The sequence below is a fragment of the Leguminivora glycinivorella genome, chromosome 1 (genome assembly GCF_023078275.1).
Source record: "Leguminivora glycinivorella isolate SPB_JAAS2020 chromosome 1, LegGlyc_1.1, whole genome shotgun sequence".
Taxonomy (NCBI): Eukaryota; Metazoa; Arthropoda; class Insecta; order Lepidoptera; family Tortricidae; genus Leguminivora; species Leguminivora glycinivorella.
Window position 1 is genome coordinate 6,561,452 of NC_062971.1, and position 27,371 is coordinate 6,588,822.

The following is a 27,371-nucleotide window of genomic DNA, read 5'->3' on the forward strand; positions in this document are numbered from 1 at the left end:
CTTCACGGTCTGTCTATCTCATAGGGGGATCTATCACGACCTCGAATCCCCGCAACTTTGCCCTGAACCACGAGTCGTTCAATGGCAAGGTTTCGAGATACGTGCCCAGAATGGGAGGATTCGAGCTTAGCTTATAGACTATAAAGAATAGGTGCCATTTAACCTAAATACTGGGTGTCCTTAAAACTGACGCCAAAATTAAAAGGGGTGATAAGACATCTCAATCAGCTATCATATTAAGCGAATTTTAACTAAACGAAAATGTCAAGGTTTTTGAGATTTGGGCGTTTAATAAATCTCGTGCTTAATAAAACGTAAATAAAATAAAAAAGTGTCAATAACTCCATTGCTTTTGTCAGAATATCATTTGTTTAATATCTCTCTTACAATCTACCTACATTTTCCCCGGTTGTCCCGTCGCATCAGGCCATTACACCTATAAAAACATAAACAAATGAGGTCAGTATGCTGTCCTACTTTGGCGTGGGACATTTACTCCTCTACTTAGTTGCAGTAACCTGTTTAAGTTACAAACCGTAAACTTACGGGACCATTGTAAAACTTACAATGAGAGCACACCTGGGCCGTGCGAACGAGATTAGATGGAAAAGTGCCAGCGCATTTTTATACAACTTTTGCAGTGGGAGACACGATTTTAAACTGATCAGCTTACGGAAAAAACAGTTAGCTCGATAATTCCTTTTCATATAAATGCTTTCTTTTACTCTTTATAAAAGAACTTTACTTATTGAAAGTATGCTAATATTGTATGCAAAATTTGATGTCACATAGGTACCTATAGTGTAAGCGTAGCAAATCTATGAAATTTTGTATTTTCTGAATGTTGAATTTTTTTTTTGAGTCAAATGAGTCTTAAAATTATTTTAATTTAAGTAAATAATACTAGTGGGTATTAAAATACTAAAACTCATCAGGTGTTCCGTAGGGGCATTTCTAGATCACTAGCTATTTATTATGATTAAAAAATATGGTCGCCTATTAATTATATTTCATGTTATTTCGTAAAACAATACAGATAGGTATCGTGGCACGTAAACGAAAGAGAAGAAGAGGAAAGGATGACAAACGAAACGTATAAAAGTACGAACATTCATTTATAAGATTCCCAAAGTACCTAGCAGTCCTACAAAGTTACAAGCAAAACTATTAAATTACCGGATAACATTCTAAACACGTTCTCAACTTTGCACTTAAAAGCAAGCCGGGGAAAAGTTGCATTATTCGACTTGAATTAGTAACGACCCCACTTCCGAGTATTCCGATTTCATTATGAATATTATGGGAAATTGCGTTAAAAATCTGACTTTTATTGTAAAACTTAGTTTCCTTGTAAAGCTTTTGTGCGTAATTCTTTTGTTAAGGTAAAAATAGACTTATATATTATGTATAAGTAGGTACCTCATAAGGCACTGGTCCCACCGTGAGCTAGTAAACTATGAGCTATCGGCTATAAAAACGAACAAAAGATAATCACTCCCGTGTAAATAAAAGAGACACGGCGATGCTTATAGTTACTCGCCGAGCGGTGAGCTATCAATGTCGCCGTGTCTCTTTTGTTTGCACGGGAGTGCTTATCTTTTGTTCGTTTTTATAGCCGATAGCTCATAGCTTACTAGCTCGCTGCGGGACCAGTGCCTAAGTACTAACATTATGCGCTCTACCCGGGGGTCATGTACTGACTACCTGCAACTAACACCTTCTGTAATGTACATGACTTTAATGTTAAAGAAATGATAATTATAAAAGGTACTTTAATTTGTGAGGTAAGTTGCCGATTATTTGATCATAAGGATTTAGTTTCTGAACACTTTCATTATGTATTTATATAGGTATATCTCGCTGACGTGTCTGTTTGGCCTCCATGGCTCAGTTGGTCAGAGAAGCTGGACCGGTGTTCCAGGAGATTGCACGTTCGAGTCCTGACGGTGGAATTGTTTTTTACAAAAATTTCTAATAAAACACGTACCTATTGTAAACATTGTTAATATACAGAATTGTTAAAAACAGTTTTTAAAGTGTGTTTTCTCAGAACATTATAAATAAACAATATTTGAATTAATTTCTAGGAATATACAATACTTTATATCTACTATTTTTAGGATTTTGAAAGGCATCAAAACTTGAAACAAAATAATAACTACAGCTGAAAGCTGTATTTTATATGACATGAGGTTAAATTCCAGTAAAGGGCGAGGTAGGGTGTGTATTACTTCATATCACACTTTGCCACGCACTCAGGTGTCACTGACATATTACCTCTAGTTTTGAGGTAGAATATAAATTGGTTATAATGTGGCCGACAGCCTGCAAAGAGATTATAATTATGTAATATTTGCTTATTTCTCAATATGAACACATTAAAAGTGCTACACCGTCTGTTATGTGAATAGTTGTAATAATTAGCTACCGTGTAATTAAGGTAAAAGAAAAATAATTTTAGAATCTAGGAATTTTGTTAAGTACCTTTCATAGGGTGGTCCACATTTGTATGGAAGAAAAATAAATATGACTAATCCTTTCTCCACATGGTTCCCTTTGTTCTATTATGAATTAGTAGTTTATGTACCAAATTTTAACCCATTTGTTCATTATTTACAGGTCGCTCAAGATACATTTAAAATTGGATATCTCCTATAATAAAATAAAAACCGAAATAATAAAAACATTGCAAACTGCCCGGTTCATGTTTTATTTAGCTCTAATGAAATAGGGAAAAATATAATTAAACCATTAAAATACCTCCATGTAAGATTTTTTCTTTAGTCAAGTTCATTTCATACATTTCAGTATGGCATTATTGCTTTATTTTGAGCGACCTCTAAATAAAGTCTGATTGTTCTCAAAATTGGTTGACATGATTTTAATAAGTTTTCGCGTAGAAATAACCATGTGGAGCTCAAACAATAAAAAAAAAATTTTTTTGGACCACCCTATTTCATATCCATCTTTACCGAATATTATACGAGATGGCGCTGTATTGCGAGCGGCAATTTCTATAATGCGCTAACGAAAGCTTTATATTATAAAGGTGATTAAAATTAATAATGTGGAATTTTAATATTTATAAAATGTCTTAACGTATAGTTCAAAAGTTTTCATAGCAATGAAAATATTATTTCCATAATTTACTCTTTAGGGTGAAATAAAAAGGACCGTTAAAACTTTAAATAGTGACTTTTGAGGTCATAATGAACAACTTTTATTATGGGACCAATGCTGAAATCGCGAAAAAAATTTAGCTCTTCCATAGAAATGAGCGGTACCATGATACTAGTCGAAATGTATGAAACAGCCAATTTTTTTTTTGTGGTTTCAGCATTGGTCTCATAGCAAAAGGTATGACCTCAAAAATCAGTATGCAAATTTTGAACTATTCTTTTTATTTCACCGTGTTTAAATAGAGCACCAAATTAGTACTGATGGTACCTAACTACTGTCGAGGATTATTAATACGAAAACAAAAAGCAATCAAGTAATTAGTGTTCCGCCATAATTGCCTGTCATTTAAATTGGTTTGTCTATAACTATCTCGAAAATTGATAGTTACGGTATTTATTCATTAATTAAGTACGAGAAGCCGTTATGAAATGATGTAGGCCACTGGGTTTGTGTTTAGGTTCTCTGTTATACTCGAAATAAAGTTAGTTCATAAACTTTAAAACTTAAAATTTTAAACAGAGACTTAAGAATGCTGAGAGTACGTACTTAAGTATATTAGCTACTCGTATCACAGTATACGGCCTGGTTCAAAATTTTTGATACGTCTAATATTAGCTCTACATGCGACATGGATTTAGTACATAATTGTCAAAAGTACAAATTGTGTGATTTATTATGTAAGTACCCAGATAACGATTTATAAAAAAATTAAAAATATGTACTTCATTAATCGGAAGCATGATACGCCGGCAGGTCTTTCCGCCATCTCATCTTTAGTCTACCTCGGCCTCTGGTAATTTGTGGCGCCCATTCGATCGCTACCTTGGCCCATCTCTCCGGATGCATCCGACAGACGTGTCCCGCCCAATTCCACTTGACCTTGGCTGCCTTCACACCAACATCTGTGATACCTGTTTTGGAGTGCAGCTCCGTGTTCCTTATCCGATCGATTCTACGGACTCCAAGTATGCTGCGCTCCATTGCTCGCTGACAAATCTCGAGTCGGGACTTTTGGGCTTCTATCAATGACCTAGTTTGGGCGCCATAGGTTAGGATAGGCAGGATGCACATGTCGACGAGTCTGCGTTTTAGTGCGATTGGAAGGTTGCCCTTCATTAACGCCTTCATGGACCAGAAACTCATCCAGGCATTCTTGATGCGTTGATCATTTTGCTTGGATTTCCTTGGTACTTCATTAGGTTTAAAGACATTTATTCCCATTTAAGATATACATCACTTCCATGAGAACATTGTTGTTACATAAATACATCATGCATTTAACTAGGTTATTGTCACCGTAATTGTTAAGTAGGTAGGTAGACAACACATACCTGCATTAAGACAAGAAAAAAAAAATACTTATGATAAACAATAATTTTCAATAACATGCAAAAAATAATACCAATACAAGTACTAATTAGCAATTTTTTGACATTTAGAATTTGTTCTAGAAGTTTCTAGACTAGTATTTATACAATTTGACATTTTATTGAATTAATTCAATGTAGTTTTAAAACAATATTGTTCATTGCACACATAAATTGCTCTGATATTTAAAACAAGATGATAATTTTACATTGTTAACTATTTAAAAGCCTATTTAAATAAATAATATTTAAATAGATTGATTGATTTTACAGTCTTCGTTTTTTTGCTTATTATGACTAATAGTTATTTGTTTTACAAGGGGGCAAAGCTGTAGTTCAAACGTACGTGTCAATATTGATGCCCGAGCAAGCGAAAGACTCCAAATATTGAACCGCGAGCGTAGCGAGTGGTCCAGAAAGTGGAATCCTGAGCATTGTGAGGGCTTCCAGGCCCGAAGGTTAAACAAACTTTGCCCCCGAGTGAAGCACAAAATTTTTCACCACACTAACACGAACAAAATACTAACTACAAAACATCACATTAAATCAAATCCATCAATTTATTCAATGTTTTTTATGATTTATAATCATTATTTATAGATAAATTCTACCAGCCAGCTTAAGACATCAAGTTAAAATTTATATGAAATTACTTTGCACTCTTGTGGATGAAATGCAATTTTGCTATCGGTTTTCGAATAGCAAAGTCATTACATAAAGAATATCCATGATTCAGGAGTAACATCCTGTGCTTATCATACCATTAAATATTTACCCTTACCGAGACTAGAACCAAAGACGATCGGTTTCACAGCCTTCACATGCAAGTTTTGAGCCCTAAACTATTTCTTGGAACTTATGTACATAGTATTATAAGTTATAAGTTCCAAGAAATCAGTGGTATCGGCCGAAATCGAAGAAGGAAGGTCTACGACCACTGCTTCTTTGTTTACCCGTTTGACAGATAATTCTAATCTTAAAAGAAACGAAGTATAGACGTCGTCGTTTGTAAAACTGTCATTATTGACACAGACATATTGACATATTCAATCGATATCGTATCTTCATCTAATTAATATAATTATATATCGTATCCTAAAGCAAAGACATATGTAACTCCGTATAGATGGATAGGGTCTAAGAAAAAAACGTACCTCGAAGCCATAGAGAAAAAGGTACCGTGGCCTAGATGGCGTTACACCTTTGGGGAACGCTCGGCTTGATGGCGCTAATATTAATACTTGACATTTTAACACATATCACGCTAAAGAATATGGGCCAAATTGTCAAAACTGAAGTTCAAAAGTTTTAAGCTTGTGTCGAGAGATGGCAGTGATTACATCATCATCATCATCATTTCAGCCATTATTCGCCCAATGCTGAGCATAGGCCTCCCTTCGTGTACGCCACTCATCCCGGTCCTGGGCTAATCTCATCCAGAAGTGCCCCTCAGTTTTGCGAATGTCGTCCACCCAACCATTCACCCACTGTGATTATACACTTTACTTTCACAGTAACTCTCTATAATACTCGATCCCCTTTGCCTAAAGTTAGAACCAACCCTATAATTGTTGTTAAAGGTCGACTAAGCCATCCCGAACCTTAGAGGCTTTTCTAATAGGGAGGGATCTGGAACTCGTCCAAGGTTCTTTTACAACTTGGCCACGGACTTGGAATATAAAGTGGCATATTCGTAATTACTTTGACATTCTCGTTAAATTGTATCATGTCGTGTTATTAATATTAGCAGGGGCGGCTCACTCCGCGATTCGCAATAGAATTCAATGTCGGCTGCTCGCGTGCGGTCCGTTTGTTAATGTAGGTAAGAATTTAGAATGGCGGCATTTTGTGAACATCAAAGGAGTGAGCCTTCTGTACTTGTACTATTATATATTCTGTGATATTAGTGGAGTGGTTTTCTAGCTTCGCCATCAGTAGACTTGATTGCTTTTTCTTTGATGTACTTACTGGTATATATTTCAGTTCACACCATAGAGACAAGATTTGCTTGCTGCAAGACTTTGCTCTTTATATGAATAAACTAAACAAGCGAATTTAAATTGGGAATTTAAATTTACTAAACACACATATAGTTTCAACTTTAAGGTCTAAAAAAGTGTGTAAAGAAACAGTCAGTGTTTGTCTCTATTCTGAAACGAGGATTTTGTTTAGACGCACGATACTTATTTTTTCTACTCCCGTGTTGTTATTCGTCATTTACAGTGTCGTGCATAGATCGTTAAAACCCTACATAAAAAATGCCCGCCCCCGCCCGGCGCCCCGCGCACCCACGCATACGATATAGTTCTTAAAGTATTGTTAGGTAGCCTTTAAGGGATATAGCGTGGGTGCCCGGGGCGCCGGGGGTTGCGGCGGCGCGGGGGAGTGTGTGCGACAGGGTGAGTGCAGGGTCATTACAGAGGACAAGTCAAAATACAGGGAACAGTGCGAATTTCACGAAAGTTATTCTAGAAAACTATTAAAAAGTAAGTGCATGGTCGTATAAAAAGTATTGTATGCAACGGTGTTTAACTGAGTCAAAAAATACTCGTGGCGTCTTAATAACAATTTTCGGTTTCGCCTCAAATTGTTACCACGCCACTCGTCTTTTTGACCTCCTTTAAACGCCTGTTGCATAAAATACTATTATGCAACAGGCGTTTAAAGGAGGTCAAAAAAGACGAGTGGCGTGGGTAACATTTTTCACACTGTTTCCTGTATTTTGACGCAAAGGTTTGCACTGTCAGCTCAGCTGCCCAAAGCCTTCCCGCGCACGCGCGCAGTATCGTTATAACAATGCTTTGCCATCGTTACAAAGCCAAACAATGTGTTTTCAGTTTTTTCGATACTGCGCGCATGCGCGGAAAGCCGGCGGACGCTGGCTTTGGGGAATAGACTTTTATGTAGGGTTTTAAAAATCTATGCACGACCCTGTAAATGACGAATAACAGTTCGGGAGTAGAAAAAACTACTTACTTACCTACGTAGTAAAATTTTACGATGAACTAATAGCATTTCTATATTGCAGGTTTTGTGTAGGTACCTAATAACAAAATATTCCTAGGTAGTACCTGTACAGTTAATACTACACAGTTATACTGTACCTGTAACAGTCTGTGAAACCTACTAAATGTACATCAGTACCTATTATCTATTATTACATTAACTAGATGCTCATTCTATTCCGTGATAGCTCGGCCAAAAAGTCGATTTTCCATTTATCAATTAAGAAAATACTCTATTTCCAACCGTTTTCTTCGTTATTTTCTTTATTTCAAGTCAACAATCTTTTAAGATTATTTTCAGGGCTAGCGAGTATAAGAGGTTTATTTTATATTACAAAGAGTACCTGCCTTAATAAATACTTAAATATGTACTTACTAGCTTTTGCCCGCGGCTTCGCTCGCGTTAGAAAGATACAAAAAGTAGCCTACGTCACCATCCCTTCAACTATCTCCACCTAAAAAATCACGTCAATTCGTCGCTCCGTTTTACCGTGAAAGACGGACAAACAAACAGACACACACACTTTCCCATTTATAATATTAGTATTATAGAAGTATAGAATATAGATGTATATACATATACATATAGTGTTTTCAGTAGATATATAAGAATTGTATTATTCCCTTCTCTATATCATGAAAAGTGATGGAATATAATGAAATGGATAAGGCTTTTGGAAGACTTGGTTACACTTATATTGACCGGGATATAGACCGTGATTACCTTTCCGTGTTCAGTGATAATAATACATGCAACTGCGTCGAAATATCGGGACATTAATATGGGAACCCTCCTTGGAACTTGTACACTCCTTTTTGCTGTGTACTTAACACAGCAAAAGGGAATGTACAAGTTTCTAATGGGCTGGCAACGCGCATGTGACACTGTTTGCGTTGCATGCGTTCATAGGTTACGGTGACCGCTTTCCATCAGGCGGACCGTATGCTTGTTTGCCACCGACGTAGTATAAAAAAAAAAACATTAAAAACCAAAAAGGTAATCACGGTCTATATCGCGATCAATATAACTCTAATGAACCTTTCAAAACCCTCACTTTTGGTTAGCTTTATAACCTGTTACTGCAACACTTCAATTTAGTTTTCTTTCAATCTCTTATTTGCTAAGAGTGGCACTTGAGCAGTTTCATGTGCTTTCAGGTATAAAGGAAGCAAAGAATTGTGATTTTCGTGCGATTCCTCTTCAGTCTGTGAGCAAACACTCCAACTTAAAAATACATTTCGCTTAAAATTCATTGTTATTCCACAGACTAAAAATCAATAGGAAGCGGCAAACGTCAACATTCCTCTTGAATTGTTGGATGCCGTCATGCAAAGCAAACTCGTCCCAAAAGGTTCGTTCCATTTCTGATAAATAAAGTTAAAAGGGTTGGGTAGGTACTTCCCAGAGGAGGTAACTCGGTTACAAGTATCCAACAGGCCAATAACCCACGCGGATGAAATGTCAACTAAATTTGAATTAAGTGCAAACTTGAGCTGCGGCTTGTTTGTTTCTTGCAAAAAAATATCCAGGCTAATACTTCCTATTGCTTCGACAACGAAACATTTTAGGTCTCTCTATAATCAATCTAAGCGATTGTGTTCTTGGATAGGCACCCTGGACCTCTAGCTATGAGTACTACAGTTGTTGACGCTCCATGGCGAATGATAACGCAATTACGCTATATACTAGCAAAAACCTGTATAACTTCTTATAGACAGATAAAGTCTAAGAAAAAAACATAGGTACCTCAGCACCATATAGAAAAAGGTACGGTAGCCTAGATGGCATTACACCTTTGGGGTACGCACAGCTAGATGGCGCTAATATTAATATTTGACATTTTAACACATTATCAAGCTAAGAATATGGGCCAAATTGTCAAAACTGAGGTTCAAAAGTTTTAAGCTTGTGTCAAGAGATGGCGGTCTATGCACTGTGATTATACATTTTACTTCGACAGTAACTCTCTATAATACTCTATCCTCTTTGATACTAGTAATAGGGAACTTGACTGTAGTTAAAATAAAATATTTTATACCAATCACGAAATTATAAAGCATCCGATAATTATTAGAAAAACATCGACAGAAATTTAAATCAAATGTCTATTTAATACGTCAGGTAGAAATATAATATAAAGTTACTCAGTTGGCCGTGACGTCACTCAATTCAAGCAAGTCGTTCAAATTCGTTTTGACAGTTCTTAATGAGAAGCTGATTTGACAAGGAGGCAAGTAGCCTATTCATCAATCAGTACTTAAGCTACATCCTTTTACTAGTCTGAGTAATGCGTGGTTAAACTATTTCGAGTTCGCGAACACCGTGTGACGAATCAATCTTCAAAAGCAACATTAAAGTCTTGGAGCGGAACACACCACGCTGATGGCTTGTCCGCTAGGGAGATATTCGTCAGGCTGGTTGAAAGTTTACGCCACGCTGTCGCGCCCTATTATTTATCATTCCGAATAAAGTTTAATGTGAATAAATTGTAAAACTTAAGTTTAACGCTTTGTAAGGAGCGTTTGACAAATAAAATAATGCTTGTATTTGATAAATGCTTAAAAAAAAGTTACCCGGCAACCTTCAAATCTAGGGGTGATGACTACTATAGAACAATATTATTATATAATGGTGTTAGAAATCACTGTTATGCAATCAATTTGCGCTATTAAGGTTCCCGACAAGCCGCTATAGTTGTTGCGTTATACAGCTAAAAGGTGTTATTAGGAAGTGATGTAAACGTTTATATCACCATTTTATAGAGCCGCTATAGGCCTGGTGTATAACAGGATCAAATATGACTACTATAGAACAATATTATTATATAATGGTGTTAGAAATCACTGTTATGCAATCAATTTGCGCTATTAAGGTTCCCGACAAGCCGCTATAGTTGTTGTGTTATACAGCTAAAAGGTGTTATTAGGAAGTGATGTAAACGTTTATATCACCATTTTATAGAGCCGCTATAGGCCTGGTCTATAACAGGATCAAATAACCTACTAAAGAACAATATTATTGTATAATAGTGTTAGGAATCACTGTTATGCTATCAATTTGCGCTATTAAGGTTCCCAACAAGCCGCTTATAGTATTTTTAGTAGTCGTATTTTAACAGAAATTAAAACCTAACTATACCACTATTTTGGGATATAGTGGCTTTGGAAAACACTGCTACAGTATTTAACACTGTAGTAGTGATATGAATACCATTATAGAGCTATTTTGCTGTATAATGAAGTTTTCAGGATACGTTTATATAGCTTTGAAAAGCGTTAATAGTCGTTTTCTAATGCCTTTTATATCTCATCGCCGTATACGTCACAATGACTCTTTTATATCACAGAACTGTGGAATAATGGTTTCGGTATCTCTTTTAAAACACAATAGCGTTATAGCTGAGTTTACTATATGTTTTATAAAAAAAAAACTGTTTAGAAGATCTTTCTATAGTAAAACATTGAAAACAAGTATTGTTTTCTATATAAAGAACTTATAAGTTAAACTGGATCATAGTTGAAGTCTCATGCAACCCTAATGGAATCCACAATGGCGGGCTTATGGCAGTGAATGCGTATGATAAGTGACATAGTCGAACTATAAAAGCGTATGTTTTACTTCTTGGATCCATAGTAGAAAATATGGTGCCAATAATTTTATTGTATTAAATTATATTTATTTATTTTATTCAAAACAGGTATAAATCGAGGGCGCACTTAAAATACTCCATTAAACTAATATTCTTTTAACGGTAAAATTTCCATCGCATACCTTTTTGCAGTAATGATGGAATTATACGAAATCCAAATTATTTTGATTGACACTAAACTTCACAAGTTCACACGCCACTTTTCATAAAGTTCCTCGTTTAGAACAGTTTTTGTTAAATATTACACACATTAAATTATTTTAGAAATTTCATTCATTCGCATTAAAAGGGACGGCAACTGCTATTACAGAACAAAAAACCTGTATAACGGAATCTCAGATGCTACTATAGCATAAATTGATACTATAATAGCGTTACTGTGTCCTCTATGTCAACAAATTAGCACAATAGTCATCATCACATCACCATTATAGACCTTAAACGTCACGGATGATACTTCTATAGCCCTATTATATCACTAAATGGCTGCATAATTGCGCCAAATCGGCTCTACAGTACCAATATAGACTATTTATAGGACCATTTAATGTGATTTAATTTGGTGCTCGCGACCACTATAGGACCAGAAATTGTTACTTGGGATTGAAAAACTGTTAACTTACCCTGAAACGGACCACTGATTCAAGGCTACCTATAGACAGCTCTGCATCAGGCGCACTGCATGCATGTTTACCACAACTAATATTAGGTATAAATAAATAAATATTGGGGGACACCTTACACAGATCAACATAGCCCCAAACTAAGCAAAGCTTGTACTATGGGTGCTAAGCGACGATATACATACTTAAATAGATAAATACATACTTATATACATAGAAAACATCCATGACTCAGGAACAAATATCTGTGCTTATCACACAAATAAATGCCCTTACCGGGATTCGAACCTGGGACCGCGGCTCAGCAGGCAGGGTCACTACCAAGTGAGCCGGTCGTCAAGGTATGGTTCCTATATAAACAGGAACCATACCTAATATTCTTACCTACCTTAATTATTTAAAGCAATTGAAACCATTACAACTCAGGTTGGGTGCACCTTTATTAACAAACACAATTAAATGCCAAAATTATACAATTAGACAAATTGTCGGAATATGATAAGCTGACAATGGGTTCGAATAAAACGTGCAATTCACAAACTTGAAACCAACCTTCTAATTAAATGTGACATTCCTTGTCCAAAGGGCCCTGCTTCACATGCGATAAGACAAGTAACCTCGTCAAATTAAAGCAGATATGGACTATCAGCATTCAGCTGAATCAGTTAGTACGTTTTCACATTATCCGATCCGATATCGGATGTCGGAAGGATTTCAAAGGCAAAAATCATAGATGGCGGCTTAAATGTATGAAATTTCGGTCCTACATCCTGATTCGTGTAGTATTGCTTATTGCAAATTGGTACAGTTACATATACATACTTAGTGATGACTGATGACCAGATGGACATACTAAAAGTCTTTGGGGGTAAGGATTATGCTGGGCGTGGGGAGGGGGGTTGATGTTTTTTTTTTCGATTTTTGGTCATACCTTGAATATATGAACGGGTAGCTTTATTATTTCTTCTGATATTACTTTCAATACGGTCAACTGGGGTGACTTTAAAACGCAGGGGCTACTTTGAAAATTTAGTTTTAAAGTCATACTGTAAGTAAATTCGGGATTTTATATGGTACATTTACAAGAGTATTTATTGATCTAACTAGTTATATGAACAGTTTCAGTAAATAATGAATAATGATAATTTTAAAGCCGTTCAAATACCATCAAAGTAACCCCAAAATTTCCTAAAGTCACCCCGGTTGACGGTATACGATTTTATTCAAGACTGCCTTTTCTTTTCTTCGGTACTAAACAAATTAAATCAGCAGATTTTTTTCTTATGTTTAGGCCAATTTTATCTGAATTTAAAAAAGGAAAGAAGGGACCCTTTAGGTATGAACAGTCACAAACAGGAATTACAAACACATTTAGCTAATCACCTTAGGGGGACACACCCGTGGCGATGACGTGACCACGCATCACCTCCGAAATTAGGGAAAATTAATGTAATGACAACCTTTTTTAATTTTTACGTGTGTTGGTGTAGTTTTGTGAGTTGCCAAAATTTTGTCAGACTTTTATTGAGTAAGTTAAATAAAAAATATACCCGTGGGCTGTTAACTTCTGGAAGCAAATAACAGAATTAATTGATAGAAGTTTTTTTTTTTAGTATGAATAGGTAGACGTTTGACCACGATCACACCTGATGGTAAGTGATGATGCGGTCTACGGTGGATCACGCTTACCTATGAGATACCTATTTACTCTTGCTTTAAAGAGACCTGGATTGTACTCATGTGGGAACACAGACTCAGGCAGGGCATTCCACTCCTTGGCGGTTCGCAAAATAAATGTTGAAGCGAAACGTTTAGTTGAAATATTATAAGATGTTTATACACATGAACATATTTACATACTTATATAAGAAACTAAGACTAAACTTAAAAGCTAGCTAATGTCTAAAATAGACTCTTGAGGCATTGTACCAAGGGTACTGGCGACATTTCCTCGCTGTATCGCTGTGTCTCAAGACTCTCAAAGGCCTATTTTTAGACATTAGCTATTAAGTTTAATCTTAGTTTCTTAGTTGAAATTTGATTAATTGAAACAAAATGTACCTAATACTTTTTGAAATGTGTTGCTGAACTTCAAACTTGGGTAAATCCATTCTGCTATAAGGTTGATTATCTTTCAGATCATATTACATTTTTTTATATATTCAACCTTAAAGCAGTGTGGATTAACCCAAGTTTGAAGTTAAGCGACACAAATAACCCTTCAGGTGGCGAAATCCGGGAGCCGACCGCACGTAAAGTGGCAGGTAACCGGGAGCCGGACTTGAAATAAAAAGCTGTTGAGTGGCAAGGATACCGATAAAATGACAGAAAAAGTTTACCCTTGAGTGGCGGGGCCCTCACGGGTGGTCATCGCGAATGTCACTTGTGTTACAAAAATTATAATTTCTCAAAAAGTGTAGGGATGTTGTGCATAAACCATATATCACTGGATTCATTATGAAACGGCTAAAATCATTCCATAGCAAAAAAATACATTCCATTTATGTGAATTTTGCTAGACTCGATCAAATATCAGGTGGCTACGTTTTCCACTTCCATGTATTAAAGTAACTTTATTTAGGAAAACAAACAGTAAATTGTATAAAAAAGTAATTCAGGGACTTAAATATACATTTATTTACACTTATATCCCTTTTTAGGGTTCCGTAGTCAACTAGGAACCCTTATAGTTTCGCCATGTCTGTCTGTCCGTCCGTCCGTCCGTCCGTCCGTCCGCGGATAATCTCAGTAACCGTAAGCACTAGAAAGCTGAAATTTAGTACCAATATGTATATCAATCACGCGAACAAAGTGCAAAAATAAAAAATGGAAAGAAATGTTTTGTTAGGGTACCCCCCCTACATGTAAAGTGGGGGCTGATATTTTTTTTCATTCCAACCCCAACGTGTGATATATTGTTGGATAGGTATTTAAAAATTAATAAGGGTTTACTAAGATCGTTTTTTGATAATATTAATATTTTCGGAAATAATCGCTCCTGAAGGAAAAAAAGTGCGTCCCCCCCCTCTAACTTTTGAACCATATGTTTTAAAAATATGAAAAAAATCACAAAAGTAGAACTTGATAAAGACTTTCTAGGAAAATTGTTTTGAACTTGATAGGTTCAGTAGTTTTTGAGAAAAATACGAAAAACTACGGAACCCTACACTGAGCGTGGCCCGACACGCTCTTGGCCGGTTTTTTTTTAACATATTACAGCACAATTTTTGCAAAAAAGACGGTTTTTAAACACGTGTCTCAAATATGGCAGGCGGTTGGTCCAATAAAATTGGGTCATATTTCAAGCTGTTTTGAAGTTGAGGGTGTTGGACCTTTACTGAATGCCGTCCTTGTTTAGTGACGAATGGTTCGTGCAAGTGTGAGGAAGCTAGATACAGTTTTAGACGGTTTTATTTATATATTTAGGTATATCGTCGCACGGGGTCCGGGAGCCGGTCCCTGCCACTTATCGGCTTGTTTTTCCCAGAGTCCGGCTCCCGGCGCCTGCCACTTAACGGAATGTTTTATAAAACGACCGTGCCACTTATCCCCTATGCAACTTGTAGCTCCGCCACCTGAAGGGGTATGCTCAAATGTACGTGTTTTAAACTCAAATAAATGCCTACTCACGGTATATAAATAAATAATAAATAAATAATAATATCTGGGCAACCGAGCTTCGCTCGGTTCTGTTTCGTATCCTTGACATGTGTCGCCATCTAGTTCAAAAATGAATAGTACCTACATCGAGCGAAAGAATTCTCAGCCTTAACAACACAACTACTCCACACGAGATGGCGCGCATTTCGCCACAAAAACTCAAATAGTGTATTTTTCTATTCGTTTTAGCCTTGACCTGTGTCGCCATCTAGTGTTTGCAATAAATAGTACTTACATCGACCGAAAGAATTCTGTCTTAACAGTACAACTACTGCACACGAGATGGCGCGCGAAGAAAAACGCATGAAAACTCGAAAATTCGCGTTTTCCGGGACCTAAGGATAAGTTAGACCGATTTTTCACCCCCAAAAACCCCCACATCTGCGAAATCGTTAGAGCGGTTTCCGAGATCGTCAGTGTAAATAAATATATATATAAATAAATAAATAAATATACAAGAATTGCTCCTTTAAAAGTATAAGATATGTCACTCAGCCACAGAACATACCTACACCGAGCCAGCGTGCGTCTCGAAATCCGATTTAAATGATCTAAAGATATCAAGTGTGTAGAATTTAACTAAATATTTCAATTGTCTGAATATTTCAGTAATACTACAATCAAATCAATATATTAGCATTCGCAGCTAAAGCCATAATATGTTGGTATCAAGTAATTTTTATTCAATATTTCAATGTATTGAGTAAAAAAACTAATACTGAGAATATTTTTCGTCATCAAGTTAAGATAATATGATAATAAATAATGAAAATTGACTGGCGCCTATACTTAGGTACATAACGTACACTAGAGAGAAATTGGGACGGAGTGGCCGGGTGGTCTAGTGGTAAGGACGTTAGCCACGTAAGCTGAAGGCCCACGGCTTGGGTACACCTGAAAACTTAGTCACTTTTACTTTAGTTTTATATTTTATAAAAAAATTGAAAACATAACTTCTTATTAAAACCCTGCACGTTTCCCATTTTGCAACTGAGACCATCACTAACTTTAAAATTAGTTTCAAGCAGCTGTATTTTAATTAGCTCATAAAATAGCGCATTTCTGGAGCATCGCACTCGCAAATTTGCATATTTTTAAGTTTGCAACTAAAACACAGTCATTTAAGTATCTGAATCTGTGAAATTATTGCAAGTTAGTTCACTAATGAGGGAAATTTCACCAGGCAAATTTGTCTACTTTGCATCAAGGATTAAACGTATCTAGTCTTGTTTTTCTAGTATTTATTGATACTTTTTAACAAAAGTATTGCTTAAATTGTTTGTATGTAATGACAGTATTTTAAGCCAAAAATTTGTGTATGTATTTATTTACAGAGGTTAGGAAAGGATTGAATTGCTCACCACAAGAGGAAAAAATTGCTGCAATTTTTTTACAGGTTATTTTCATGCCAATTTGACATCATTTGACATGTTTGACGTCTTATTAGTAGGATAATAGCTCACCCCCGCAAACCTCTGTTTATTTTGTCTTAGGTATTTTAAGTATGATAAATAGTGAAAATTAATATTCAGTAATTAAATTCTAAAAAAATCCAAATGAATACACATCTGTAGCATTCCAAGTAGCACTCTCTGCCATGCATACCGTAACATAAGGACTCAAAAGTGCCAATTTTACTATGTTACCACGCTCAGTGTAGGGTTCCGTTGTTTCCCGTATTTTTCTCAAAAACTATTCAACCTATCAAGTTCAAAACAATTTTCATAGAAATTCTTTATACAATTCTACTTTTTTTTAAAATATTTTTTAAAGTCTTTATAAAGTTCTACTTTTGTGATTTTTTTCATATTTTTTAAACATCTGGTTCAAAAGTTAGAGGGGGGGGGGGGGGAACATTTTTTATAACTATTGGAGCGATTATTTCCGAAAATACAATATTAACAATATCAACAATCATTATCGGAAATCCCTATTCTGTTTTATATAACTATCCAACAATATATTATACGTTAGGATTGGAAATAAAAAAAAACACTCCCCACTTTAGGTGTAGGGGGGGGGGGGTACCCCAATAAAACATTTTTTTCCACTTTTTATTTCACCACTTTCAATCAAATTTCAGCTTTCTAGTTCTAATGGCCACTGAGATTATCCGCGGACGAAAGGACGGACGGACAGACAGACATGGCGAAACTATAAGGGTTCCTAGTTGACTAAGGAACCTTAAAAATTAGTAGCATAGCCAACAACCAGTCTTTCTACACAAAAATTAAAATATAGTAGGTACCAACCGTAACAAGTATTCTTGTTTCCCATATCCAGTCCCGTCCTAACAGCTGTGTTCATGGCTCGTCGGGCAACGCTAGTGCCTTCACATGTTGCTTCCACTCCGGCAGACGTCCCATTTTTCACGGAGTTTTGAGTCACCCCTTTCATTGTTCGCTGAAAAAATAACATTGTGGCATTACGTTGACGTTGGATTTTCTCTATTTTAGAACAGTTATTAGGGAAATACTTTTATACTAGTAATTTAGAGGTAAAAGATCCTTTCTTGTTTAGTTATGTGCTTCCATCCTATTTTAATAGCAATCTTAAATATCAAACGGGTTCCTACTTCAACAAACTGCCATATGAAAGTTCTAAAATTATTAAAAAAAAACAAATGTAATTCTAATTTTCTACACTAAAAAGTTGAACTGGAATTATGTGATGATTTTTGCCGAATTCCAATGCTTTGGTAGTCTCACGAATCAAATTGAGGTGCCGGCAAACCTAACCGGCGATATCTTATGCTTGGATTCATTTTTGAAAAGTTGGCCAGATAGATTAAGTAACATTAAACAAATATAATATATATGTACACATGTGAAAGAAGAAGAGGCATTTGGTTATCAGTTAGATACAATAGACTCTAAATAATGAAAACAAGTACGTAATAAATCACAGAGAAATAAGTAAGGGAGGAGTTGTAACCATACATCAGTAAATGCGAGTACATCATCATCATCATCCATGAATGCCCGAAAAGAAAATACCCAGGAGATCCTCTGGACTTACATAAACTAAGTAAATACGCAGCCAACTGGGTGAAGAACTTAGATATTAACTTGTAAAGCGACAAAAAAAATTTCAATTGATGCCATACGACTAAATAAATAAAATAAGTAAATGCGAGTTACTTGTATTGTATAGGCAAGTTATAGTGACATCTAGCGACAATCACGCGTCAATCACGCGTGAACTACAGTACTGCTACTTGTCAATAGATGTCCCGACGACCGAAGAATCTAATGCTCACCAATTTTTAGCTAATATTACACGAGTATTAATCAGTATTCTGTTTTCAATTCCTTCTGCTTGTAATATAAGTTGTAAACTGTTCTAATATTAAATTTTTGCCAGACGAGACCTAGTATCGAGTAATGGTAGGTACTGATAATTCACGCCTTTTGACACGTGATTGTCGCCAGATGTCACTATAACTTGCCTATATACAACTCGCATTTACTGATGTATGGAGTTACAACTCTTCACTGAGAGAAATTTGCATTGTGAATTTAACAAGTTCGACTTGTTGCGGTTTATCCGTTTGAATCAGCCAAGCGTATGTCTATAACAATATGTGTCAGGTTGTTTTTATAAAATCGACTTGTTGATTCAAATATATTGCCGTTTCAAATGACAAGTAGCTTGTTGTTTGAACCAAAGAGCACGTAGGCGCTATTTTAACCAAAAAACTTGTTGAACGCACATGAAAACTGGTTGTATTTTCTCTCAGTGTTCCCTTACTTATTCTTCTATGGTAATATTATAAAGAGACAAGTAAAAAGGAGGCTGTTGCCCACCGGTCGAATACAATGAGCTTTGAATAATAATTCATATGTAAATAATACTTACCTGAAGTACGTGTAAATGCTTTGTCTAACATTCAGGATTTGAGGGATGTTTACTTAGGTAAGGGTCGTACAGCTTTATTCTTCAATTTTAAGCTTCAATTAATTCAAGCATTGAAACGAATACTTTTATAAGAGAAAATGATGAACGTAAAATGGAGATTTTTTTTCATTAGGTAATTTAGAATTAACGCTCATAAGCCATAGAAAAATAAAAGCGCTGGTGGCCTAGCCTAGCGGTAAGAGCGTTCGACTTACGATCCGGTGGTCGCGGGTTCGAACCCCGGCTCACACCAATGACTTTTTCAGAATTTAAGTGCGAAATGTCATTTGATATTTGCCAGTCGCTTTTCGGTGAAGGAAAACATCGTGAGGAAACCGGACCAACTCCAATAAGTTCTAGTTTACCCTTCGGATTGGAACGTCCGATGGCAGGCGCTTTTGTAAAAACTAGTGCTTACGCTAAATCTTGGGATTAGTTGTCAAAACGGACCCCAGGCTCCCATGAACCGTGGCAAATGCAGGGATAACGCTAGGAGGATGATGATGAAGCCATGGAAAAATAAAAACATAACGGGTGCCTTTCTATCAGATGATGTGCTACGCTACGTTGCTTTGGATGTTTCTCATATCCCCTAATCACCTAACTCGAACCCGTTCCTACCATCGCTATGCTAAGCGGTTCGACTAAGCTGATTGGTGGATATCAAACACATCCACGTAGCGAATCCCTGGTGGCAAGGCACCATAAAATTATGAAGCAAAGTGCAATTTATTACAGAATTTATTTTTCTATAATATTGTCTTCGGTTACCGCGATAGTTACTCATGAAATATCCTACATGGGGATATATTTTAAATTCATTATACGCGATTTAATCCGTTTCCATAGTTTTATTTTATTTTTCTATGTTTACTTAGGGGTGCTCTTCTGTAGTCGCGCGAGAGATCCAGGCTGTATTCGATCGCACTTAGCGTCAACTATTGCCACTTTGGCTAGGCCGACTGATCTTACTTTAATTACGTCACAGGTTTTTTTTTTAACCCGTTCGTTGGTCGATGCTGACATCGCCCCCTTCCCCTTCCGTATGAGAATCTATGCCAAGTTGGCAGCCAGGCCCCATAGCCGAATGGCATTTCTAAGACGCGAAACGAAAACGAAACGCCACGAAAGGTACTCTGGATGCATTCGGCTACGCACGCAGGTACCTATCAAAACAATAATCAATTCCAAAGTACCATTAATCAAAAATGTGCATAGAAAAACGATTAATATTAGTGTAAAATTACTATCGTGTTTTAAAATCACATAAATTTTCTTAGTTACGTGCTGTTACAAACCAAATCGAACATTATCAGCAACTTTGGAACTATTGCCTGATTTGTGTTCCTCTATAATTTCCCATGACTTGCAAGCCTGGTAGTAAATTTATCATGCTAATTTTGTATGAAACACGATATGAGCAAAGTTCCTAACTCATTGTACAACGTAGGTTTGACGCGGTACCTATCACACTAACTTTGCTAACTTGCCCTAACTTTACAATCTGCTAAATAAGTTCGCCTTGCCATGATTTATAGTTTATGGGAAGGAGCGATTACGGGATTTCTGGTTTACAGTGGCTAAATTATTTTGATTTCAGATAAATTAGGTAACAGAATAAACCTTAGGAATAGAATAGAAATCATTTATTAGACAACACATCAATACAAGTAACACATAAATAAAATAAATAATATAATATATTTCTCTGTTATATAATATTTTCTTGCTTCGTGATAATTTCATGATATTGTAACTTAATTTATTAATTTTATTTAGCTTGGCATGTGTATTTTCTTTCTTTGTAAATGACGATCCTCATTTGGGAGACACAATTATTTTTATTTGGAATTTATTATGTAATTTTTGACGATCATGATGAGAAGATAAACATAATTTTGACATGTAGCAAATTTATAGTGTAATTTTTATCATGATATAAAGAAATCTAATCTAATCTAATCTAATAAATAAATATTGGGGACACCTTACACAGATCAACTTAGCCCCAAACTAAGCAAAGCTTGTACTATGAGTGTTAAGCAACGATATACATACTTAAATAGATAAATTATATACTTATATACATAGAAAACATCCATGACTCAGGAACAAATATCTGTGCTCATCACACAAATAAATGCCCTTACCGGGATTCGAACCCAGGACCGCGGCTTAGCAGGCAGGGTCACTACCGACTGAGCCAGACCGCTCGTCGACATAGGGCGAATACGAGTACAAAGTAAAAAGTAGTACTAAAAGATGAGACTGTGATGTATGTGTGTCAACGGCGCTGGTTTTCTGTGGAACCAGCGGGAGGAATTTCTGTTGAGGAGTGCAATTTAAAAAGTAAAAAAATACTGCTTTGACAGGTCCCATTGACCCATAAGATGGAAACTTTAGCTGAATATGGATGAGGTACTGGTGGCTCAGATGGCAGAGCGCTGGAGTATATATCCAGAAGATGTAAGATCAAGTCAAACCCAATGCAGACATTTCAAATATATTCTAAGCCTAGTGGCATAGATATTAGACGATTGTGTTCGTTGTAGATTAAAAGAAACTTTTTCAGCTTTGCAGCTTTCAGGTACATAATATATTTTTAGGGTTCCGTACCATTAAGGTACAAAAGGAACCATTATGGTGCCACTCTGTTCGTCTGTCTGTCTGTCATATTACTAAATACCTCGAGAACTACGTATGCTATCGATTTGAAATTTGAAATAATTATGAACATTATTAACCTCTACAAATAGAAAGTATTATTTTTTTAATTAATTCATATTTCGTCACTACTTTGAAAAAAACGTATCTTCTTTTGTCAATGAAAAGAAAAATGTAATAAGTATGTATGCAATGCATATAGACTTACTGCGTTTTAACTTTGAGGAGTAGTGTGAGATACGAGATTTTTTCAAAGTAGTGACGATTTATTATAAAAAATGGGGAAATTGTAAATGTAAAGTTACTGGGTCCAGTGGGGTATCGTTAAAAAGAACTCAAATTGTACATATCAAAACTATTTTTTATATTTTTTTCAGTGAAATAAAAAATACATATAAAGGAAAAAAAAAAAATACTGTTCTCCCTCTTATTTCCGAAGTTTACCAACGAAAAATTATGAAAATTTAACGAAACATTGGTTTTATGCTAATTATATTACAGGAGAAATAAAATTGTGTCTATAGTTTTATAAATTAGAAAACTGTTGTTACAGGGCGCCTGCTCTGCGGGTAGGATGCGGCGGCATGCACCGCATCTTGCTGCTAATGGCGGTACTCACCAGGGCCATCGCACCACCAACTAGTGCCACTGGTAACCATAAAATAAGTATATACTGCCTTAGGCTGGTTTTAGCGTCACGCGGACCGACCGCGCGGAGCGATCCGCACGATTAATTTGTATCATGTGGTGTTGTCGTCCGCACGGACCCATCCGGGTTTACTCTGAAACCCTCATGTGTGCGAAGACGAATGCACAAACGCTCAAGATAATATCTCTTTCGTAACTATCTCTATCGCTCTTGGATATTGGCGCGACAGAGCCAGACTGACGCCAAACGTCGCAGAAATGCCGTTCGGTATATTAGTACGAGTAAGGTGCGAATTGCTCCGCGCGGTCCGCGTGACACTAAAACTAGCCTAAGTTCTTTTCCGCAATAAGTAAGCGACCAGCCGAGTCTGGTGCGGTGTCCGCAGCATGGCTCAAGAAGTTTTAGTGACGCCCAACACCATGCTGAAGGCATAGTGTTATTTTTTTTTTGACACTTTTGTCCAAAATTGGTTCCGAGGGCATCATGATACAGTTGATATTTCCTTATGAATTTTAAGTATATTTTCAATTAAAGCTTTTACTATGGGTTAGCACCGAATCTTTGGATTAGTTGTCAAAGCGGATCCCAGGCTCCTATGAGCCGTGGCAAATCCCGGAATAACGCAAGGAGAATGATGACTATGGGTTAGCACCAGTCATTGGTCCGAGATCGAGTCACAAATAACTATTACTTATACGAGTACTACGATCTGAACGAAGAATCGTCAGTTTCGTAGGCAGGAATTAACTCTTCCCCGTAGGCCACGGATGTTGGTGAATATCATTCACTGTCAATTTTTGTTCCAGAATCCGACACGGATCCAACAACTCCATCAAAAGCAACTATGACCCCTCCGATTATATTCCGGAGTGGCGTGAGACTACCCACGTCGAAACCCAGGCGTCAGCAAATGAAGCAAGGGAAAGGAGACTCGCCCATGCTGAACTACATCTTCGACTCATATGCGACTAATAATAAGCACTTCCATGACAAGTAAGTACCGGTAGTATTTGTACCGGTAAGGTAAAGAAGAGTCGGGGGATGCATTAAGAGTACCTAGTCAATTCTAAGACCTGTTTTGATTTACACTGTTTACGATTTTACTTTCACGATTTTTACACATATTTAAAAATGCAAACGGGACTTAACCACGTATTACTATGTTTTAAACACTATGTTGAAATTAAGAAGTATAAAAATTTCAATCGAGACGAAGATTTTAATATCTCATCCATATTGAACCCGGTCATTAGTAAATGCAAGAAGACCAAATATCGCAGGTTGAAAAACCGAATATCGAGTGTTGTGTGTCGACAAGGTGGATGTCACCTAGTGCACAAACTGTTCAATTGGGTAGTCAGGTCAGGACCGAGTGCGGGTAGTTCGACAAACTCGTACAGCTAGAAGATGTTGATGTCAACTTTAGCCAGTCTGCTCCGAGACCACGGGGACAACGCCGTCCTTGAAACGTCGGAGGTTGGTGTTTAAAACATAGTAATACGCGATTAAGTCCCGTTTGCAATTTTATCTGTTTTGATTTAAACTGAAAATGTAATGTTAACGGAATGGTTGCGGCTTACAGATGTAAGAAGCGTTTGGCATCCGTTAGCTCGTTGGGTGGACGACATTCGCAAAATTGTAAGTCACAACTGGATGAGACTAGCTCAGGACCGGGATACATGGCGTACTAGAAGAGAGGCCTATGCTCAGCAGTTGGCGATAAAGGGCTGACATGATGATGATGATTTAAATTGACTCTTTTCCTATTCCTATTATTATTTGTATGTCTTTCGTTTATCTCGGGACCATGGGGTCCCGGACATTTGGAAGGCGTGCGTGGGGCCGAAGCCAATAGCGCAGAGGCCCTTTAAGACCATTTAATCTAAAAGGTGATGTGACACCAGCCGACGCTTATCCCTGTATGCACTATAGTAATGCACCCAAGGACAAGCCCCGGTTAGTGTAAAACTATTGCAATGAAATGAAACAAAATATACTGGGCTATTGGGTTGAGATGTTAGTGTGCTAGTGACCGGTCTTCCTATTATTATTATGTATTTTCATTCACTCATTCGTTCCTTCCGAGCCAACCCTTGTGAATCTGTACTACACATGGACAAATGGTACATTGACTAAGTATGTAACTTGACTGTACACAGTCGTGTTTCTAGATATAATACTTGGAAGGGCGGAATTTTAAAAATGGGTGAGAAAAAACATATGAAAATCATCGTACATCGTCAACAATTTCAATCAAGATATGAAAAATAAATAATAATAAATATTGTAGGACATTCTTACACAGATTGACTGAGTCCTACGTTAAGCTCATGATGGCTTGTGTTGCATATACTCAGACAACGATATATGTAATATACAAATACTTATATACATAGAAAACATCCATGGCTCAGGAACAAATATCTGTGCTCATCACACAAATAAATGCCCTTACCGAGATTCGAACCCGGGGCCGCGGCGTAGCAGGCAGGGTCACTACCGACTAGGCCAGACCGATCGTCATTATAGTATGAATTTTTTGAAACGAACGTTTCTAAACAAAGGTATTGTTCCTTTTGTGTTGAGCGGGAGCTTCTGTATTTGCACGCGCTAAGACAACAAGAAGCGACTGTATCCTCATATTTGTAAGGTTCAAATCTGTACAGCAGCAAATTTGAGATAGATTATTTTGGAAATGTGAAGCGATAGACCACACCGCTATAGGTGCGAAAATACAGCGCTTCTAATACTTTGATACTTGGTGGTGGTGCTGTAAGTAATGAAACACGTATATTATCACTGTTATTTTTTATTAATGATTTTGTTAACAATCACCAATTGTATATAGCAATATATAAATAGTAATTACATAAATATTAGGTACAAGTCTTGATATATAAAATAACATAAATAACTAAACAAACCGTAAACCGTATTTATAACAAAACATAACAATGGCGGTCAGATTGAAAAACCTTATCAGTGTTTATTGTCACTTTGCGATGACACCTTAAGGTGCCAGGTGCTTATCAACCTTTTAATCTGGCAGTTTCGCTGTTTAAACGTGTTATTTTTATTATACAGACTGACATATTACCGATGATTATTATAACTATATGTACTATACTTACACCATCAAGTATCAAAGTATTAGAAGCGCTGTATTTTCGCACCTATAGCGGTGTGGTCTATCGCTTCGCATTTCCAAAATAATCTATCTCAAATTTGCTGCTGTACAGATTTGAACCTTACAATTATCAGGATACAGTTGCTTCTTGTTGTCTTAGCGCGTGCAAATACAGAAGCTCCCGCTCAACACAAAAGGAACAATACCTTTGTTTAGAAACGTTCGTTTCAAAAAATTCATACTATACCTTACGTGGTAAACAGCTTCAATTAAGATAATAAACAAACAGATTATATATCTTTTTGGCAAAACAAAGGTCTAGAATGGTTTCCTTCACATTTCAAATTCTATCATTTAGCGTCATTTTATTGTTGTCATCAAACTTTACAGTCGGAGAATCCAAATGCCGTTACCTTGATTGTAAATCTTTAGGACTGTATGGTTGTAACGGTTTTATGAAACTCTTCTATGAAATAAATTATGTTTAAAAGATAACGATTTTTTTAAATAAGTAATATCGAATTGCGGTAAGTATCCAAAACAGAGCAACTTGAATAATAAGTTAAATTATATCAACTGGTATATTGGTTACTGGTTGTAAATATGTCAATTGCAGAATATAACGAAGTGGATAAAATATTTGCTAAATACCGCAAACAAATTTACATTAAAATACCCCAATGAGTTTAATTAAATAAAATGTTACCTATTTATTAAACGTATGTCAAAGTCTAATCAGTAATCAGCCATTTGATGGCTTCGTAGCTCGGATGTAAAGTGTAGATAACAGATATGAGGAAAACCTAAATTAAAAAGAACTAATTGAACCAAATTACTTACATAGTTTTAATAAAAACTCCAGTATTCACATTCAATACAGTTTATTACATTACGCTACTATGACTATTAATTTACATTTCAATTACAAATAACAACCTTAATATTATTTTAATAAAATGGCTATGACATATGGACACCCGTAATCTGTCCGTATGTCTTGTAGTTAACATGTTTACATTAAATATTACTTCTCAAATACAGAAATATCATTCTACAATATTGACACTCAATCTAGAACTTGTAACAGAATTTCTAAACTTGAACTGTGGGATTTTAGTATCTACACTAGCCAGCAGCACTTGCCCTCGACCAATGCCCGATAGCAACTGCCGCTCGTCCATCCCAACAGCTGGTTTTAACCCCCGTCTTTCCACTACTTCACCAGTGGGAGGCGGGTAGTTATCAAAACAGTGTTATTGTCTTACCGTACAAAACAAGTTTAATATAAAATTATTCTAAAACTAACTTTTATTTACTAAAATCATCACATTCGGCCATCGGACATCGTGCTGCCTCTGGCGCACGTACGTAAATTACAAAGTAATTATAACAATAATAGGATTCAATTTGCTTAGCTTTCAATAATTCAATTACAAATATTTGGTTACAACCTTCATGTCATGATAAGAGTTTTACAATGGATACAAAACATTCTTGGTTCATTACATAAATCATCACATTCGCAAGGACTAAGTATATGCATATGATT

The 27,371-nt window shown here is 36.3% G+C and overlaps 1 protein-coding gene across 1 annotated transcript in view; it reads left to right on the forward strand.

The window, feature by feature from the left end:
• The window catches only part of LOC125225696 (leucine-rich repeats and immunoglobulin-like domains protein 1), a 121,768-nt gene that overhangs the window by 20,539 nt on the left and 73,858 nt on the right, over nucleotides 1–27,371 (forward strand). The window contains exons 2-3 of the mRNA XM_048129530.1: nucleotides 22,600–22,697; nucleotides 23,502–23,688. Of these exons, the coding sequence (XP_047985487.1) occupies nucleotides 22,600–22,697; nucleotides 23,502–23,688 (285 nt within the window). The remainder of the gene's footprint in view (nucleotides 1–22,599; nucleotides 22,698–23,501; nucleotides 23,689–27,371) is intronic.